A 20,317-nucleotide genomic window follows, 5' to 3' on the forward strand; every position below is an offset into this window, starting at 1 on the left:
AATCTATACCATAGCTTTTCTTAATATTTTGTACTTATATAATAACAGTGTTAGTTAAAAAATGTTTAAAAAGTGAAAGTTTAAAAATTCACGTTCTAATGAATTATTTACTTTCATCGTTATTGTTGAATTTATTGTTGTTGAAATATGTTTGTTTATATAATGTATTCTTCTTCTGCAAATTTGGTATTATAATAACAGTATGATCATAAGAAGTTAATGTATCCAATTTATTTTTACTTTCTACAACGTACCTCATATACTGAAAACAATATAAACTGTATACGAATTATAGATACAGTATTGTATGTATATATTATAAATAAATGTAAATTTGGGTGTAAATAAATTACATCAAAATCAATTTAAAAAGTAAGAATAGTAATTTTTCAATTAAGATCCTAAGCATAATTAATCATAGTGAATAAATATCTTTACGTACTTAGTAATTTATTCAGACCAAAACATTAACAATATAGTAATTCTATTCCATTACATATAAGAATTAGTTTTAGTATTCATGTTTACTTGATTGATAGATTAAGGGATGGCAAAAGAACATAGTTGTCTTTATATCTTCAATTACAAATCATTTTATGAGGAAAAGTAGAATATCTTCTTATACACAATATATAATACAAAATATGAATATTACAATTGTTTTTTGTGAAATAATGTTAGAAATTTTATATGTATATATATATATATGTCTGTATGTATATTTACATGTAACAAAACGCTTGAAATGTGAAATGAATATGTAAAACTTTTGATCATAGTATTAAGTTGTTATAAAGGAAATTTTTTTAATTTATACAATTCTCTATTTAAGGGACAATATATATATATATATGCACGTATATAACAAGTTTATCAAAGGTAGGTTAAAAATATACAATTTTAAAGTATACTTTATATCTTACCTATTCTGTGTACTGACCAAGATCGAAATAATTTTTTTGTAGATTTAGTTTTCATTTCTCTACCATGAGCAATCTGTACTTCCAATGATGCTCCATTATTCAATGCTAACCATGTATGAATTTCATCAGTTGCTGCAGAAACACCTAAAAGTAACAAAATACTAATGATAGAAGCCAAGTAGAATTTTGCTTTCTCGCAGGAGATATAAAATCTATACCTAATAATTCGTGAAGGCTGATACGTCGACTAGCCAATAGTTCTTTACTAGCGCTTCTAATTTCGAAAATTAATAAAGATTGTCTTGGGACATTGTCACCTTCTATATGGAAATCTATGCTGAATTGAGGATTTGGCATAGCAGGTAGAAGTCGAGATTTCGCCAATGTTTTACCGCTGTTTACCGATGGGATTTTATCTGGGCTGGTGCAGCTAATAAATACCAGGTATAATTATTGAATCTACTAGTTCATGAAACAGTAACATTCTTTGCACGTATACTCACGTTTGAAGTTTAATTCTACAATATAACTGAGCAATATGCGCAACATGGAGTCCTTGAGCTTGAAGCACTTTACCTTCTATTCCAGAATACTTCTCTCTAGTTCCATTGATAACCTTTAATTCTAATAAAACAGAAATATCGTTCGATAAGAACTTTGATTTGAGATATAAATATTAAAACGTGAAAACTATGTTAATAATATGATTTAGTAACCATTTGGTCTCAGTCTTAAACGTGGACTAGGCTGTCTAATTCTGCCAAGCATATCCGGTTGCGATACAGCATGAGCTAAACCAGATCCTTGTAATAATTCTGTAGCATCAGCTTCTCCCCCACCCCTGGGTTCTAGACTTAATGTTATACCTTTTGCATCATTTTTTTCCTCTATGTTTACTTCTGACCGAAATCTACGAAGTTTTAGTCCTCTCTTTACCTATAATTATTTATGTGTAATGATATTAATACTGTCATTACGTGGCTTTTATAAAAGATTACGATTACCTTTTGTTTCATAACACGGAAGCTGTTATATTGTGGTAATTTTTTACCAAAGTTCTGTTCGGGACTTGGCGTTAAACTGTTATGAGAAGATCGTCGTTCTCTAGCCTTCGTCGCGTCAGCATCATCAATCGTGTCCGCTACATTTTCTGTAATGACTCTAGGTATCCACGAATTTTGAGTTCCATTCATCTCTGTAGAGTCTTTACTTCCAATACTAGTTTTGTCTATTACAAATAAAGTGTATAAAATACTTTTTCTAACATTTTTTAGCAAGTATATGGGATACTTTGAAACTAGTATACCAGATTGACTAGAAATAGTTGGTTTTAGCAACGTGACTGTACGTGGAGGTGGCGGAGGTGGTACAACATCCAAATGCAACCTCATCTTCGATTTTTCCATAGAAGGTCTTCTGATAATGCTCGATACTGTTTCAGAAGGTTCAATATTTAATTGTGTCGAACTTTCGCTGATATTGCTAGCTGCATATGTGCTCTGAGTCTAAGAATAAATGAAACAGAAACCAATGTAAATCGATATTTCTATTTGCTTTTTAAAAAATTAATCTTGCACTTAGTACCTCACACTCTTCAGACAAGACCTTAATTTTCAATTCCACAGATCCTGTTTTGGTTCCTCTTAACGTGAACCAATGGGACTGATCGCTGCCAGATAATTTTCTGATGTCATCGAGAGTCAATGATACTTTCCCAAGATAATCCTTCATACCGAAAGTATCATGATCCCATAAAACCTGTACAAAATATGTTTAAAAATTATGTTATTATTTCTTTATATCAATTATAATGACTGCAAGGAGAAACAATTAAGATGAACATCCTTACGACATCTAAGGTCTCGCCAGTTCTAGGCAAACCCATGATAGAACTTTCATCCCAGCAAGGGTTCAGCGTTTTCTTTTTTATGCTGCTTTTGTACTTTGTTTCGTTATTTAATTTTAATTCGCAAAAAGGATCACTGAATCCATTGAGATCTTTTGCTACAAGATCTTTCGCGCGTATTAACGTAACTTCCATTAACCCACTTCCAGTAGAAAGCAAACTTGATACGTCTGACGAAGCTGGATCTATATCCTTGTGAGTCAATAATAGCTTCTGGAAATAATTAAGGATACATAAAACAAGAGAGCAAAAATACAACGTAATCACGGAGGTATAAATAAACGATCGTTTCTATCGATTCCACTAACCGCCTGTTGCATCCATGGTAAGCTGTTTCTCTTAGATTTTGGTTCGTCATCTGATGCAGGAAGGGTTATACTACTTCGTCGACTGGTGACGACTTGTTGTACACTTTTAACCGGGTAAAATAATACGGACACTGTCATTGTTGACATATTATTCGAGCCACTTAGAGTTAACTCTTTTCTAATTATCCATGTGCTTTCCTGTAACAAGAATATATCTTTAAATATTAGAAACTACACATAACATAAAAGGAAACGCGACTACTGTATTTAAATTGCTTCTTACCTGGGTCAGAGATAGTATAGCAAGTCCAAGCATGTCACTATCAGTTGACTTCGATATATTCCATGAATATACAACGAAACTTAAAGACACTTGAGTATAATCTTGGACAAGAAACTGTGCTCTGGATTCCCAGCATGGTGACGTGGTACTTCGAATGTAATGCGTGGTCTTTACCTAAAAATTAAAAGAACAATAAAGTTAACATTTCTCAGCGCTGGCAAAAGAACATAACGAATTGAAATGAGCGCGTACCTTCTTCCGATTATTAAATAACATACAATAAGGATTACATTGTGTACTGTCACTATTTAAATTCTCTGCGGAATGAATATAAACCACAAGCACTCCTGAAAATTTATATCCATTATGAAGCAATTAAATCACTTGAATCTCGTATAAAATATTATTATTCAACGAATTATAACGTAACTCCATGTCGACGCATACGAAAGTGGATAGAAAAATAAAAATATTGCGCTGTGCTTTAATAAAAAGAAACAAAAATATTCAAAGTTCATGCTCGAAAGCCACAACCATTATCGTCGTCACAATATTTATTGTCTTTTACCTGATCTTTGAGCTCGATTGGGATATCGCGACACTGAAAATAGCAGATAGAATAACACTGGAACTCAACTATTAATTTAACAAAAAAAAATTCATGTTACGCTATCCCGAGTAGGTGTTTCATAACAATTAGGTATTCCAGAAGTGAAGAAATCGAGAAAGAAAAAATACCTGAAAGGTGCGAATTGTCTTCTATTATTTCGGGTGGCGGCAAATCTGGATCCAGTTTTGGTAGCGCTGTATACTCTAATCGAGCGTTGATATTTGGAATGTTTGCACTGTTACGGGATGGCTTCTTTTGTTGCAACACGGTTTCAACCCTGTTAAGTAAAAATAATGTTTCTTTATTTCGAAATCGATCGTGTATTTTACTTTACATACTTTCTTTTTCTATGAGTACCAACACTTTGTGAAAACAGAGATTAGAGTAGAGCAAATAGAAGACTTTATACTAGTTCAATCGTTGAATACATTATAGAATTCGGTTCACCCAAATAGTTAGCAAAATGCTGGATCCAGAAATTCCATCAACTTACACCTGCGAGTTGTCCCAATTATAAACACCCAGCGCAAGTTCAAACTGCGCCAAAGTAATAGTACTGACGAGTCGTTTTGCCTTCAGCTTGATAGAAATTTTCTCATTATCCAAGGTGCCTACTAGAAACGAGATATCCTCGTTCCACGTAGGATTCAATGGAGTAGTAATTCGTCTTTGATCTCCTAGTGTCACTACGAGCCATCTCACTTCGTCTCCCATCGGAGCTACAGACAAAATTAAACAATGTACAACTTCTCTCAAACTAAAATTATACATTAGACAAACGCTGCCTTGAATCCTCTATTGCTGAAAATACTCCAGTGCATTCAAATTCTAATTCTCAAAATTCATTTAATTCCTTTATAAAAGCAAATCTTTCTCGATGTAGGAGTATTTCTACCCGACTGAAAATCAGTTGAAGGAAGTGGATGCTAATGAAGGGATCAATTATAATCTGTTTATCTTCCTATTTACCCGGACAACCATTCTGGGATAAAACGACGGTCAGCACTCCCTGTGATATGGTGTTCGCCATAGAATCCAATTTGGGCCCAGGTCGTTCACGGGCTCTCAGATCCATCTCTAAGTGGCCTGGATCGACGATCCAGCTAGCCAAAGCGTCCGTGACCACCGCATGAATCCAGGTCTTAATTAAAGGCATTTCCATCATTTGTACGGCTCGCAGGATTCTCACGCTGAACCAAACGTCCGGTTTCTCCAAGAAACTCACGCTTAAAGAGGTTGCGTGAGGAAACGGTGCCATGGAATTAAGGGTCAGGGTGGCGAGGATGGTACCAGAGAGAGACAGTTTCTCTACAGCTAAATCGACGTCCATGCCGACCCTTTAATTCGAAATTGAGCTTTTTATTGGACGAATTAATCATCGTTATTTCTACTCGAATGTAGGTACATTTAAATATATTACATGATTACGCCAGAAATTAAATGTCGAATTCTTGTGGCATGAGTTCATTTACGAAATTCTAATTTTTTATTCGCTTTTAATCGAAATAAGGGAAAATTAATGAATGATTTCTTTGAATTAATTGACACTTATTTAGTAATTTTGATACGAAATTTTATATTTTTTCCTAGAAAATTTGACGAATTGGACAATTCTCTGATTGACGAACCAGGAGTTCAAGCGTTAATAAGTTTGTGTTTAATTATCGTGTATATGGTGTGGGGTATAATTAATTATTTATGAAATCATTAATTATTCATATATACATAATCCACATTTTATGAATCCCTCAAATTAATTATTGTCGCGTGAGTATAGACAGTAATTTTGAAATTTTTGCACAGAATTTAATTAAATTAATCTATTCAGAACAATGTGATTAATAATCATTTCTGTCAATTTTCATTCTATTTATGTATTTATAGAATTTTTTATAAAAAGCTTTGCTTTCGTAAAAATCAATTTTTAAACCATGCAAATTTTAATAAAGACTGTGTGTTATTACTGTTGCATCATACGTATTAAAACAATGCAATTACGATCCATTAATCCTTCCACCTCAAAAATACCGTAAGAATGCAACCTATTGTCTTGTGGGTACACGCAGAGTTGTCATTACGCTCATATTATGTCGTGAGGGAGGGCAACTTGTTCTAGGGTCATCGTACATATCCTACATCGTTCTCCTTTTACATTTCAATTAGTTCGACAAGAGCATCTACAATGTTAAAGTAACATTTCGCAACTAACTTTCATTCTAAATTTCTAATCATTGTGCAACAAATGTGTCTGTTAGGATGTCGATGATTAAGATATCAGTTTCACTAGTTACCTACTATGACGGAAGTATTATGTACCATTGCATGCACCAGACGTTAACGACCATAAACCCTCGACTACTGTCTATGTACTCGCGTTGACAAAATAATAGAAACAAAAGGTTTACTTTAGAAATTAAAGTAAACTAGTAGAATCGATTCGAAATAAATAGAAATACTGAGAATTTCAGTAAATACAAACGTGAGAAAAATCCAGATGAAAATGCATTACAGTGCACGTGCATCAAGAAAATTATTTCAATCGAATCATCTAGAAAACGAAGTTCCACGTGAAAGCATCGTGTATACTTTTTAATTAATAAAATGAAACCGTTAAACTCTGATTTCAAGTTTATGGAGAGAGTTTACTGTACTAATTTTATTATTTGCAGCACATCATTATTAAATCATAGATCAAATCCAAATCGATGTTGTACTTGTATTATTATTACACCGAGTGGTATTAGTTTTGAATAAAAGGCACTACGAATGATTAAGACCTCATTAAATGATGATCTAATGTATTCGATTAAGTCGTTAATATGTACTAACCCTTTTCCAAACAATCTTGTAGTAATGAGCATTCGAAATTGCTCACAGTCGAGACGGACGTCAGCTTCGATGAACAACTTCGTCTGACCCATGTGGCTATCCAAATCATCATCATTGGCGTAATCTAAGGTTCGTACACGCGTGATACACGGAGTTTGCTCGCCTAGGGTAAGTTCCCTCAGCTCTAGTGGACCTAAAATATTTCTCTCCTGAACATCCTGTGCATCAGTGTATCATGCAAGTGAATTTCCAAAGGAAATGTTATTCACGTATTTTCTACTGATACGATCATTTAGATCGTGAGTTTACTTTAATGATTCTACAGCTACTTTCAAATTGGTTATCTTTCCTAATTGATGTTTGGCTTACCGAGTATTCCGGGTTTAGCTTCGTTTAAGAGAGGCTCCAATCTCTCCTTCGCCAGAGAAAATATACTCGCTGCACTAAACCTCCACCTGCATTGTGGATGAGATATTAAGTTACAAACATTTTCTAAGTTACGAATATACGAAATCTGTATGTACAATGTATAATAAAACTAAGGATCTAATTCGTGAAATTCTCTCAAAAGAATTGAATCCTATACCAAATTTAGAAACACATGAATATAGTATTATTTGAACTAGATTATTGTGTATGTTAAATATTACAGACAAAATTAATGTTATAAGCCTTTCTAAATTATTTCTATTTAATCTTCGTGCAATTACGACTCAGTGTACTAATCAGATTAATTCTATTTCTTCGATATTTGAGAATACTTGAACAGATCTATCGAGCATTCAAATAAGCACTACTTTTTCCAGACGAATTCTCACACATAGATGTTTAGTGTCATTAAGGCCCTGACAAACGAGAAAACGTCAGTGACGTTGGTATAGTTTCACCTGAACATGCTGTACAGACAGCAGGTGCAACCGACCACAACAAAGATGCACAAACATTGAATATTACAGTTTTCCAAATGCACTGTTATCGAATTATGCACTTAGAAATATTAGAAAAAGTCCATGTACTATGCACTCAGATTACCAATCGCTAATTGACAACGAAAGATCTTATCTTAAGATCTTAATAATTATTGCATTGTGTCAGTCTGTCAAAACTTTATTTAAGGAACAAATTAAAATACAAATTCAACTACTCTAATTAATCAGTGACATTTTTTCCCCATATCAGTTCATCAATAAGTATACTATTTCTGATAAAAATCAAACTTACTGAAACTCTAAGAAATCAAAAACTCTGGAAATAAAGGAAAATTGATTTTAAGTCTACAGAATGTAAGATGGTATTCTCAGAAAAGTATTGCTTCTTTTATAGTTAGATCCTAATACTGTAAGTCGCGCAGCAGCATGGTAAGTTGCTTATAGGGATCGACTTCAAGTTCTACGGTTTTGTCAACCGGTGATGGTAGTACACACGAACGTGGTGGAAGTACTGGGGAAATGTGAAAGGCAACGGTTATACACATGAGGAATGTGGAATGTTTACAAATGCCTATATAGTGTTCGTTCTCGAACAACGTACGTTCACATAAGGGGAACAGTCGAGGCATTAAAGAACCACGCGATATTTTAATAGATATCGTTTTAATCGCGCCTGAGTATCCTTGTCATCAGGACAAATCTGTCGTTGATAACGTGAAACCGACGATAGTAATCGAAAACGTGATAGAATAATTTTTTGATGACTATGCTCCAAATTTAGGTAGAGTACTGAAGTATAAACACTTTGTTAATTGGAATCTATTTATGGCTTAATCAGTACAGAGGTAGCTAATATTTTAAGGACTCAACTACGTTCCTAAATACGAGATTTCTGATCATTTAAATATGAAAGAAATTTTGGTATTTTAATGAAGTGTCTATTCTTGAAATTTAATAAATTTATGTAATTCTTTATTAGTACTAATATTTATATTTCATAGAAATATCTTGCTTGAAATACTCAGAAGTGCAACCATGACATGCCATATTGCACATGGTAATGTATACCCAAGATAATGTGAAAACATTGTATTTTTATCTTGTCGCGGCGTTCTGATCTTATCTGATATTCAAAGGGCGCTTATAAACGCGATAATGGTATATGGACTATATCCTATTATTCGTTACTCATCGTCGACTTCTCATAAAGGTGGTATTAAAAATCTAATAAAAGGCTTTAATATTATGTACAGCACTTTACCCTGAGTATCTGATTACAATTTTAAAATGAATGTCCTAGAATTGTCTTACAAACTATGTTACACAAATTATATGATCAACGTGAAATAATACAAAAACATGCAATCAAAGACCTATGAATATTTCGCTAAAAAATATGAAACGTTTAACTTTTTGTTAAGTATAAACACGGACAGAATATTACATGAATTATTAATTGTTTTTTAATGCTAATAATTGCCAATTACCATCAGTGTTTCTAATTTGATTATTATTAAATAAGAAAATTCTGGGACACTACGTATATTTCGTTCACTCCACATCGAAGGGAGAATACTGCCTGAAAATGGACGTGATAATGTCGTGAGGATAGCATAAAACTAATATTTACCATTTGTTGAGGAGCAAACTTAGCCACTCGGCCGTTTCATCCTTGTACAAAGTTTTCCTTCGACGTAGCCTGCCTAGTTCCTGCTGAAGCGTCGATTGAAGAAGACGGGATATCCTTGCTTTGAATATTGTTCCTGCCAATGCCAAAACGAGCACCAGCCATGCCAGTGATAGCCCTGCTGCGCCTATTATCCATGCAATTGCAAGGGCCACGCTCAGATACAATGCACCGCGAATGGCTTCTGCGTCCCTCTGCGAAGAAAAAGCAATCGCTTTGTTCGTGATGTTAGCACACAGCATGGGATAAGGAAGATAGTCCATTAATTTTTCAATTTTCACCGAACGACTTACAGAAATATCGTCTTTTATAAAAGCACAAGAAGTTAATTAAAAAAATTCACGCGACAGATTGTCGCTAAATTAAATCAAAATAACCTAGCGCTTAATATTTTGTTAACGATGCAGAAAACGATTAAAAGTCATAAAATTTCTTAATTTCGCTTGTTTAAATTGCGTCGATGGAAGTGAAGAATTATAATTGCCGAAACTAATTATTGTAAATTTAGAAGTTAATGAAGTGTGCTATTTATGGCGCATTTTATTATAGAGCTTATGTTAGAATAAGTTCTTAACTAATAAGTCATATTAGTTAAGTCCTTACAAGGTGAAATTATTGTCCATAAAAGCAAGTCGTGTTTCACGAGAAGAAATATTATCTTATGGAATTACGGTTCTGTAAAAGTAGTTATTATTGGGAAACTAAGTTTCTTTAATTACTTTTCTTTAATTGTTCAAATACTTCAAATCAAACGAAACTAAAAAACATATCTACCCTCATTTTATCATACTGTTATTAATCTTTGACTACGTATAGCAAATATAGGTATTACAGGAAATATAGCAATCTGTCTAAGAAAGGAGTGATTCAGCCTACTCCCCCGGATATTGCACCCACAGTTTGACTTCCTGTCAGACATAAATAGAAAAGAAATTAATAACGCCAGCGTTAGAGGTATCTTTCACGATTACCTTTACCTAAAACAAATGTATCCAAGATTCACATGAATCATTATACAATTCTACACAGAACTAATATTTAAATACAGCAAATCCTAGATAAAAGTTCACGTTTTGAGACTGTCTATGGTGTTTTACTCAAGAGCAAAAAATTGACTAAATAACAATTTTACTTCGATTGCCTAGAAAAGCAAAATCAATGTCACTTTATGACCTGCTAAAAGATGTGCCTTGCTGCATATAAGCTGAAAACATTACTAGCTTGTTGGTTTATTATTTTTGGACTGAAACATGCGAGCATCTCACGGAAAAAGATGAAATAAAGCGAAAGCTATACTGGAAAAATCATTATTCCTTAATCATGCCGGGATATAGGACATGATCCGCGTGTGCCCACGCAACATCGCGTGCACATACATCAGTAAAAAGTTTCTCCGGCGTCATGGAAGACGTCATTAACCCCCGAATGATCAGATTAAGCCACACGAATAAACGCAATGGATTCAAATCAAAAGTTTTCACGAATTTTACGATTCCAGAGATAACACGAATTACTGGCTGGCGAATATGTTTCCTTTCTTTTATTAACATTCTTTTCGCTGTAGCAAGATAAACAATCGCGAGTGTGCTGTTTCAAAGGGATCTATAAAAATATTATAGAGAACAATGGAAAAAAAACAAAGAATAATTTTTGCGCAGAAATGTGTAGTAAGAAAGTTATAATTAAGAATATGGAAAAGTGAGAAAGTTTCATCAGTAAATATTTTTGAATTCGTTTTCTCTGAAAGTAAATGTAAGCAGAACGTTGTTAAAGTAGATGATAATGCAGTTCAGTGTCAATTTTAGGTACATTTGGATAATCTAAATTTGTGGTTAATATTCGTCTTGCTTATTCTCCATGATAGTGAAAAGTTTAATAGAGGCTGTGATTATGAGGTTAATCTCATAAGAAATTAAGTTCTTAATTAGACTGGTTCACAGGAAAATTTGAAAAACTATGTACTGATACTAAATTTGCTTGAATTTTCGAAGGAAGCGTAATCACTAGACTGTAAATGTAAACTCCTACTTTCATGGACAAGTTTATAAAGAAGTAGAATTTAACTGAAGACTTGTTTCACCCTTGAAATATCATAAAATGTGTTCATCTATCGATAATTCCTATACTTTTCTATATTATATGGTTTCTATCCATTGTTGCATATTAAAATTTCCTATAAATATATAAGGATTCACAGTAACCATCTAGTAACCACACACATTTAAAAAAAAGGTAATACATGTAAATACTGGATCAAGAAGAGCCCAGCTGGAAGTAACTCAACGTTTCCCGCGCGACCATCGACTCCTCTCGATGAAGTTCACAATTAGGACTGTAAAATAAAAATACACATCGTTGTCCCTTGTCTCATATCGTGCACTTACGCAACGGCAATACTACCTGTCCTGTCAAGAACGTAACATTTCATTAATTAGAAAGTTGTCCACTGCTAAGGGACCGAGCTCGATCGTAAAGCACCTGGTGCGTCGAGATGGAACCTTGAGTCGATGATATTTTTACCGTTCCCGACGTAATGAGGGGGTACACCCATGCTGTTTTGACAATTGTTGCTGGCATAATCGCGTTCATAAAGAAACCGTGCGACATAAACGATCATCCGAGTAAAATCCTGGTATCCTTTAAAGTGGACCAAACCTGACAGAAAGGCACTGATCTGGGTTCATGGGTTTCCTTTCGATCCTCGTGTCTTTGAGGAGAGACTCGAAGGAAGGATCTGAATATACTATTTTTCCATCAGATGCTTGCGGAGAAATGCAATGTATACTTGATGTGAGATTGAAACTGGAAACTGAGAACTGAGAGTTGGGATGAGGATATGTACGCCTGATCTATCTGCAGGGTGTAAAGAAAGTACAGCTAGTCAGAGAAGTCTATGTAAGAGTACTGTATTACAAGGAAATTCACCTAATCTGAAAATTCTGATTTTAATGAATTTTTTTACGAGGAACTCTTTTGAGAGGGTGAAATCAACCCCCAGAGTTTCAGCACTTTTTCACGCTGAGAATAGATACAGTTAAACTCAGAATTTTCGGATTAGGTGAACTTCCTTGTAATATGTGTAATGTATGTAGACAGTTGTGACTGAGTGTATGTGTAGAATAAGAATATTGTCGACTGAAAAGGCGATTATTGATTGGTAAAAGATTCTGTATAAAAAAATTGAAAAGGAACTTGATAAAAAGTGTAAGTAGAACATGTCCATCACACCTAGTACTTTATAGCTTATTTTTTTCTGTAATTTATTTCCCGCGACTGGAAAATGCACTGCGTGATGTGGTCATTTAAGAACATTTACTTTTTTGCGGGAATTACATTGTAAGGTAGCGAGCAAAAACTTTCTTCCACGGCAGTGCTTTCCTATGAAGAATCTGCTTCTTAATAGAGGGACCTATTCCTCTTCCTTTAGCGTCGACGAGGGAAGGAATGCAACGATAAAAATCACTCGAGAAGTCTCACGAGTTCCACACCGGAAAGCATTACTTGGAGCATTTCCCACGTAGACAATAATTTCTCCTTCGCGTTCATTGCTTCGAGGCTTAGATATATCGTGTTTTAATTATCTATTTCAAATTTTATATTTATGCTTTTTATAAAAGTGTTCGATGATCGCTAACGAGCAAGGAATTTATTGAGCAGAAAAAGGGTAATAAATCTAAAGTGATTGAAAGAAATTTCCATAAATTAGATGGTGCAGGTTTTATTATCGATTGGTTCTTTTAATCATAAAACAGTAAAAAAGAATCGCTGTTATACAACGATTTTATTGAAAATCTAATTAGAATACTGTTCGTAAATTTTGAAACATGAAAAGTGAAAAAAGTTGGTAAAAAATGTTTTCTCCTGTTTTGCACTTTTTTAAAGTATATTTTTAAGAATATATTTTCAGAATACTGTACGTAAGTATTTAGGATTTTTATGTATCCGAGATCAATTTTAATAAAGAAGTATTCCATATTAATGTAATTGATTTTATAAAACAAGTCAGAAAGCAGTTCAAACGATTCATCATATTACTACTCACTAAAAGACATTTTTCCTCTGAAGTAAATTTTCAATATTTATATCAATTAATTAAATCTCGACTAAAAAATTATCGTAACACTGATCTTTTAATATTTTATCCTTCCAATGTCGAAATTCACCTACGTTGGAATTTACAGTTTCGTCTTTTCCTGTTACGCGAATTACCTTTCTGAATGTGCGCACCGTTAGTCGTGTACGTGATGTGCGTGGTATTTTTTTAATAGACAGTAATTGTTTTATGGAAGTCGTGTAATTGAATCCCGCATTCATGGATGCAGGGAAGCGTCAGATTTATTTTCCAGATGCGATTCGAACGATGTTTGTATCGCATCCCTGGGAAAAGGAACCCTTTCCAAGGAACACTATCGCGCGTTCCTTTTACGAACTTGACGATTCGAATCACGTAAATTCCGTCGAAAAATTTCTCCCGTTACGAGCATCAAGAGGACACTGTATGAATCATAAAGGAGATCGTATTTGTTTATAATGTTAAGCATACTGAATCGCTCGGTAACTACTGTGTCAATAGGCAAAACTTTATTACGAGAAATTAATTTAAAATATAATCTCTACTGACTACCGATCTATTGATATAACGAGAGCAAGGATATAAAAGTCTGCCCATAACTTCCTTCCTCCTGCTAGCCGGCTACACATCGTAATTTTCATAAATTATCTTAATAATAAAGTACTGGGAAGGATAATTATCGTTATGTACGATTCAACGGCGATACTGAATAGAATCGTTAAACAGATTTACTATACAGCATTATTGCTAATAATTAATAATTAGCGTGTGCTATTAGCTAGTCAAACCAACTCATTAAAGTCACTGCACGGACGTTAGGGTAATATATTCTTTAGTTCGTTTCCAGTGCATGAAATCTAGGCAGTTACGTTTCAATAATCTTTCGCTATTACTAATAACATACATGTAAATAGATCTTACAATAGGCTATATGTATAGGAAACGAATTTATCTAATTAATAAAACAATAAGCAGGGAAAGTTTCAATCCACCGATACCACATCAAAATTAATCCTTTTCCTTCCTGTAGTCATATAATTTCATATCTCAATTGAAATCAAAATTTTATTCTCTATTTACCACTGCTGAAAATTTGGGAAAGAAATGGTTAAAAAATCGACGATAACCAGGAAGCAAAATTATGAGCTGAGAAAATGGCAGCCATTACCAACTGAATTTCTCGAGGATATATTTAGTACAGATTCACAATAGGCAAATAAACAAATGTAGTACTCACCTGAGCCTTCTGAGTGATGGCTAAAGCGAACTCTTCATCGGGAGCAGGGTCTTCGGCGTTCATATTGGCACCCCCAGGCGCAGTACCGTAAACGGTACTGTTGATGACCCTGGGTGGACCTCCTGTCGAAGATGGATAATTACCAATTGAATTTCCGCCTCCAATGCCTTCGCGCTTCCCTGGAACAAAATAATGCAATCTACGTTAGCGAAAGTCTGGAAAGGTACAACCTCCAGGAGATTCAACAATGCGATTTTTTTTATACGCTCCAAAGGAGCCGAACTGCTCGTATGTTCATAGCTCGAGAAAAATCGATTCTCCCCATTCTCATAAATAAAAGCGACATCGTGAAGAAATTTCTCGTGCTGTGAGCTGCATACATTAACATGTCCCGTGTTGCGTGGGCTACGGTTGACCCACGGTATTTATCGGAAGTACAGAACCTCTCATCAACTTGCAGTGGAAATGAAACACGTGGAAATATTGAAAGCATAATCGAATACTTTTAATTAGTATAGGCTACCACCGATAGCCACAATTGCATCTGCATCATCGTACATGGGATAACGTGGTCACAGCTTCACTGAAATTGCTGCAACCTAATTACTGATTACTCTATATGACGCTGAATTATGTTACACTGGAAAGAGTAAATTGATTTCCTTTTGCATCGTAAATTCGACGAGATACGGTAGCACATACTCTAGTCTGTAATTATATGAACATACATTAAATCTGTGATACCTAACGCTTAATACACAGTCACTTTCGGTTCCCATTATGTGAGAGTAAATAAACTGATAAAATCAGCTACATATCGCAATAAATATCTGAGAAAATAAGATATTACGAATTTCACTGTCGTAGTAATCCCAACGTTATGCTATTTTCAGCGAAACTGGCACTATAATTAGAATAATGGGTAATATAAATACAAGAGGGGTTGGAAGAGGTACAGAGTATTATGGAAATTGATTTACGAGTAGAAAGTGTTAATCGTCTTTGATGAAAGGTTTCATAAAGACGAAATAGATGCCTTGTTTGTGGAAATAGTCTGTTTTTCCAGCGTCCACATGAGAGACGTGTTATCGCGGAATCTTCGCATTCTTCGGTGCATAATGGTCCCTTAACTGGCGTGCATATCAATGGAACTGCAACTTAGGGGGTGCAAGGACGAACGTCGTACGGACGCAATTAACGACACTGCAACGTTTCATACTCGATAACTCGGGGACGGTCCTTGCTCAGTGTCGCGTTTACTCCATCCATTTGTTAAGTCGTTCCCGCCGATTTATGTCCTGCCCTCTTGGACGTCTCGTGAATCTCGTATAGAATTTTCAGATTGAAATCGACCCCGGAAGTCGAGATGTTCATGACACTGGGTCTCCAGGAAATTAACGTCTTCCCCCCTTGTTAACGTCTGACCGTGAAATTAACGTCTCTGTTCGTCACTAGCAACTAAAATAGATGGAGCAATACATGCATTGAAATTTTTGTCAATAATGGCGATGAATCAGACGTTCCATGTCACGATAATAACAGCATCAATGAATGTTACCGTGAGCTTCAATTGCTTCTAAAATCTGATTTTGTAAAATTTTGAAGAAATTAATATTCCAGGCAAAAATATGCAAAATTAAATTTCAAATGAAATCTTAAATGTCCAGTGTCTATGATAAGTTAAAAATTGTTTAATACGAGAAAGAGTGAAATTTTCTAAATTTGAAAAACTTCCAATTGAAAAATAAAAATAGTTAAATTAAAATAAAATTACTATTAGATAATTTCCCATTCAAGAAGTGCTAAAAAGACACGTGAATCACATGTGTATGGCTTAATATATTCAATATTAAAATGTTCTTTGATACATGATAACTTCCTTTAAGATACTGATATCCAGAGATCAGTGTAGCCTCGTTCAAGGGTCTAAGCATTTCCGCTAGATCTAATTGCAAGATTGAAATGTCAGTAGACAAACACCTCGCCCAATGTACTTAAGAGAAGAAGAAACAAGAATCGAGGACAAGACCTTGGCATTACAAGCAACCCTTGCACAGGAATTAATACCGCGCAACCTTTTTCAGGTGTTACTGCGTTTCGTGTTTACCTCCTAGAACCGTAATTTCACGCTTGCTTTGTGAACAAAAAGGTAGATGGAACAAATCTCTTTATCAATCCGAGGAAATTGACGAAGCAAATGCATTACTGGAAAATTGAGAAAAATAGTGTGCCAAGAAGTTGGAAGAAAAATGAATACAAAATTTCTGAATGTTTTCTTCTACTATATTATATCAAATTTTGACAATATTTTTAATATTGTTTTTGTTTAATTTTGACATTATTTTTGTTTGACGAATAGACTGATAAATTGTAATATTTATAAAAAGCTCGATGAAGGATCTGTCTTCTAAAAAGTACAAAATATGAAACTTGAATTTATCTACTCTTGTAAAAAGCGAATTTTGTATACATTAACAGGTTTTAGTTAGAATCCTAACACAAAAACCATCGGCAACGCTAACATCGCGTGATTCTAACCAGTTCCTTTGAAGTCCACGTGGATAGAACGGGTCCCATCGATCAAATAAGGCGCTAGATCGTGCGCACCCTGTTTTTAGTAGATACGATGTAAGTCCTTTGGAAACGCAATATATACATGTGTCGCGTAGAATTAAATTGGAAATCTCTTAACGTCGGCATCGATCTTCAATAAATCACGAAAGTCCTGGTACCACTTTGATCGCTGCATTTGAACAATTAGTGTCCTTTTTCAAGCAGTATTTTAACATTACACAATAGTGGAGATATGAATGTTTCTGTATTTATCATCACAAATTAACGCAAATACGCATGATGATCATGAATTAAATCTCAATATAAATGAATTCATTTGACGCGTGACTTAATTATGTTCTGCAGAAGTATTAAGTAGATTATAAAGTTGTTTAATTACAAAATGGTTTTATTTCTACAAGATTGTACTATATGTATAATTTATAGATAAGTTAACTGAATCTAAATTAAGACAATTTTATATATCCTTTTAAACGGTATGCGATGGAACAGTTATAATTAAAATTGTATCAATTCCATATACATATTAATTAAAAAATTGGAATGTAGATAGAGCAGTAGAAAACATTTCTTTTCTGTTGTTTTACTGCCATACGGAAATTGCATCGCGGACTTTATTAATGACTGATTCGAATACTTCCAAGTTGTACGATTTATATCTTGGTTGATTCGACAATACTCCCAATTAACGTTACTTTTCTTTTGTTCGTTCTAATTGCACATGAACTACCTGTCTGATGACCCACATGCACACTTTTAGATTTCAATTTCATACGTCTGTTCACCTTTCTCGCACTTTTCCATGCTTAATAATAGAATTAATTGGAATTGATTGCATCTGAAAGTTACATGAGAAAACTTCTTTATCATACAGTTTTCTACAATTTGTCAAAAGAGAAACGTGAAAATAATCTTTATCCATCCGATTAAATACAAGCAGGCGAGATAAAAAGATTTATAACAAAAACGTATCGTCGTTATTTATGGATAGAATTTAGAGTTTCAACGACTGTATTATTTGATTTTTAAAATAAATAAAAAAACGAATTCGACTTTTGATCAGAGTTCCTTGCATCCTTTTCAAAACAAGATACAAGAGAAAATACCTGTCTTTAGCTGCACAAACAAACACTTCCAAACCTTTTTTACTGCTTCTCAATAAACATAATGTCGAAGAACCAAAGCCTTTTCCCTATTTATTTTTATCTGAAAGGTTGAAGAACACATTCACAGTTTTTAGAAGAACCTACACTCTCCTTCCCCTAACTCAAATCGTAGTAATTCTCTATAACACGCTAATTACTTGCTTCTATAAAAGAATGAGTTTCACGTCAAGTCACAAAGAAGACCATAATTCCACTCAGGCACTAAAAACGATCTACATATCACAGAAAGAAGGCAAGATGAAAAGCGTTCTTTTAAATTTCCTCACGAAGCCAACAAAAAGCCTTAAAATTCCACGCCAGCATCGAGGGACATCCTATACTCTCATCCAAGCTAAATCAATGAGGTACTGATGACGAGGCGATAATTAAAATAAATTATGGAAGTTATGCGTCAAAGAAGAAAGGAACGGCGTGTGGCCATAAATCAAGATCGCGGAGAGGACTCTCCCTCCACTTTAGCTACTGGCTACCATCACTCGATACTCTCGAGTCCCAGATAAATCCTTCGATCGTGAGAAAATCGTTATTAATTGTCCAGCTATCAGCGAGAAGGAACGAAGAAGCGTCGCATCGGGTTCGAGAAAAAAGAGAAGCGGCTCGAGAAGAGCCCTATCCTCCCTCTCACCCTCCCGTGGCATCTTCTGCGGCAGTAATTACGGCGGCATTGTTCTAAATGAGCGTTCGCCAGTCTGATCCAGACAGTGCCGTACCTTTTCTCAAGGATGCTCCTCTCTTCAGGTGCCTCGCCATGAAACTGGAAAGTAGCTGCATACTTTTCTTCCGACCGATTTCTTGCCCCTCACCTGGACACTCTCACCGTGGTCACTTTTATCCCGATAAAATTATCGATCAATGACTTCGAGAACACGATGCCACGACCAGCGATTTCTTTTCCGATCAAGCGCGAAACCGCTCCGAGGATCCTCGGCGAATCGACGCGCATCGAGCCCCCATGTCTCGTTATGTTTACTGTTTGTGGTTGCTCGGTGGTTGAAGCCTGGGACTATTCAATCCACTCTTCAGAGATTACATCTGTACCCAATGGGCCACAGGAGAAATATAAATTAAAGAATTTTTTATGAAAATGATGTGCACGAACATTATTTACACGTTTATTCATCAGATGTTTGAGAAGTATTAATGACTGAAGAAAACATGTATTCCTTGAGGGAGTGATGTTTTCTTTAGTTTTTGGAGCCTTACTATTTTATTCTTGAATAAAATACTACTGTTTTACAAAATACTACTATTTTATTTTTTAATAGAATAATAGAAAATTTAATGAGCAGAATTTTTAGTGGAAGAAAATTTAATTTGACTTGCACTGATACTTTTCACTATAATATTCTTGATTTTGTATTTCTCCCAGAGACCTATAGGTGGATGTAATCTCATAAGTTTGGTTTGAACCTTTTACTTAAAATTTAGATACAAATATTTTTGCCAAAATTTTTGTAAAACGTTGAACTTTGCGTGATGTTGTCATGGATCAGTAATTTCTGGGAAAACACATTCGATATTCAGTGTTTAATAATATTGGTCTTGGTGTGTATTTTTGTTTCTAAATATAAATTTCGCTCAAAGAAGAACATCCTTTATTTATGATGTGTCTAATTTGACACGAGATTGTCTGTTTTACTTCCAATCTCTTTGGAGCTGTTGTACAGAGAAAAAAGATCCCAAAAGGCGTGAAAGGCCAGGAAAAATCGCCAGAAAAACAACGTGGAGTCTTGATAAGGAGTGTTCAAAGACCCAGAAAAATTCATTTACGACCACCATATGGTATCCATGAG

The 20,317-nt window shown here is 34.5% G+C and overlaps 1 protein-coding gene across 1 annotated transcript; it reads right to left on the minus strand.

Moving 5' to 3' along the window:
• Positions 1 to 785: 785 nt before the first annotated feature.
• LOC143180510 (uncharacterized) lies at positions 786 to 19,313 on the minus strand. Its single transcript, XM_076380276.1, has 20 exons — positions 19,235 to 19,313; positions 14,785 to 14,963; positions 9,419 to 9,669; positions 7,229 to 7,314; positions 6,860 to 7,052; positions 5,000 to 5,367; positions 4,524 to 4,749; positions 4,159 to 4,307; positions 3,989 to 4,021; positions 3,673 to 3,767; positions 3,421 to 3,594; positions 3,138 to 3,335; positions 2,773 to 3,042; positions 2,508 to 2,681; positions 2,230 to 2,428; positions 1,928 to 2,151; positions 1,640 to 1,859; positions 1,427 to 1,547; positions 1,142 to 1,353; positions 786 to 1,067 (listed from the first exon to the last, which is right to left on the minus strand). Exons 1-20 carry the CDS (start codon positions 19,293 to 19,295, stop codon positions 913 to 915), a joined length of 3,588 nt encoding a protein of 1,195 aa, XP_076236391.1. The 5' UTR covers positions 19,296 to 19,313; the 3' UTR covers positions 786 to 912.
• Between the last annotated feature and the right edge of the window lie 1,004 nt (positions 19,314 to 20,317).

Source organism: Calliopsis andreniformis, chromosome 6, assembly GCF_051401765.1.
Source record: "Calliopsis andreniformis isolate RMS-2024a chromosome 6, iyCalAndr_principal, whole genome shotgun sequence".
Lineage (NCBI taxonomy): Eukaryota > Metazoa > Arthropoda > Insecta > Hymenoptera > Andrenidae > Calliopsis > Calliopsis andreniformis.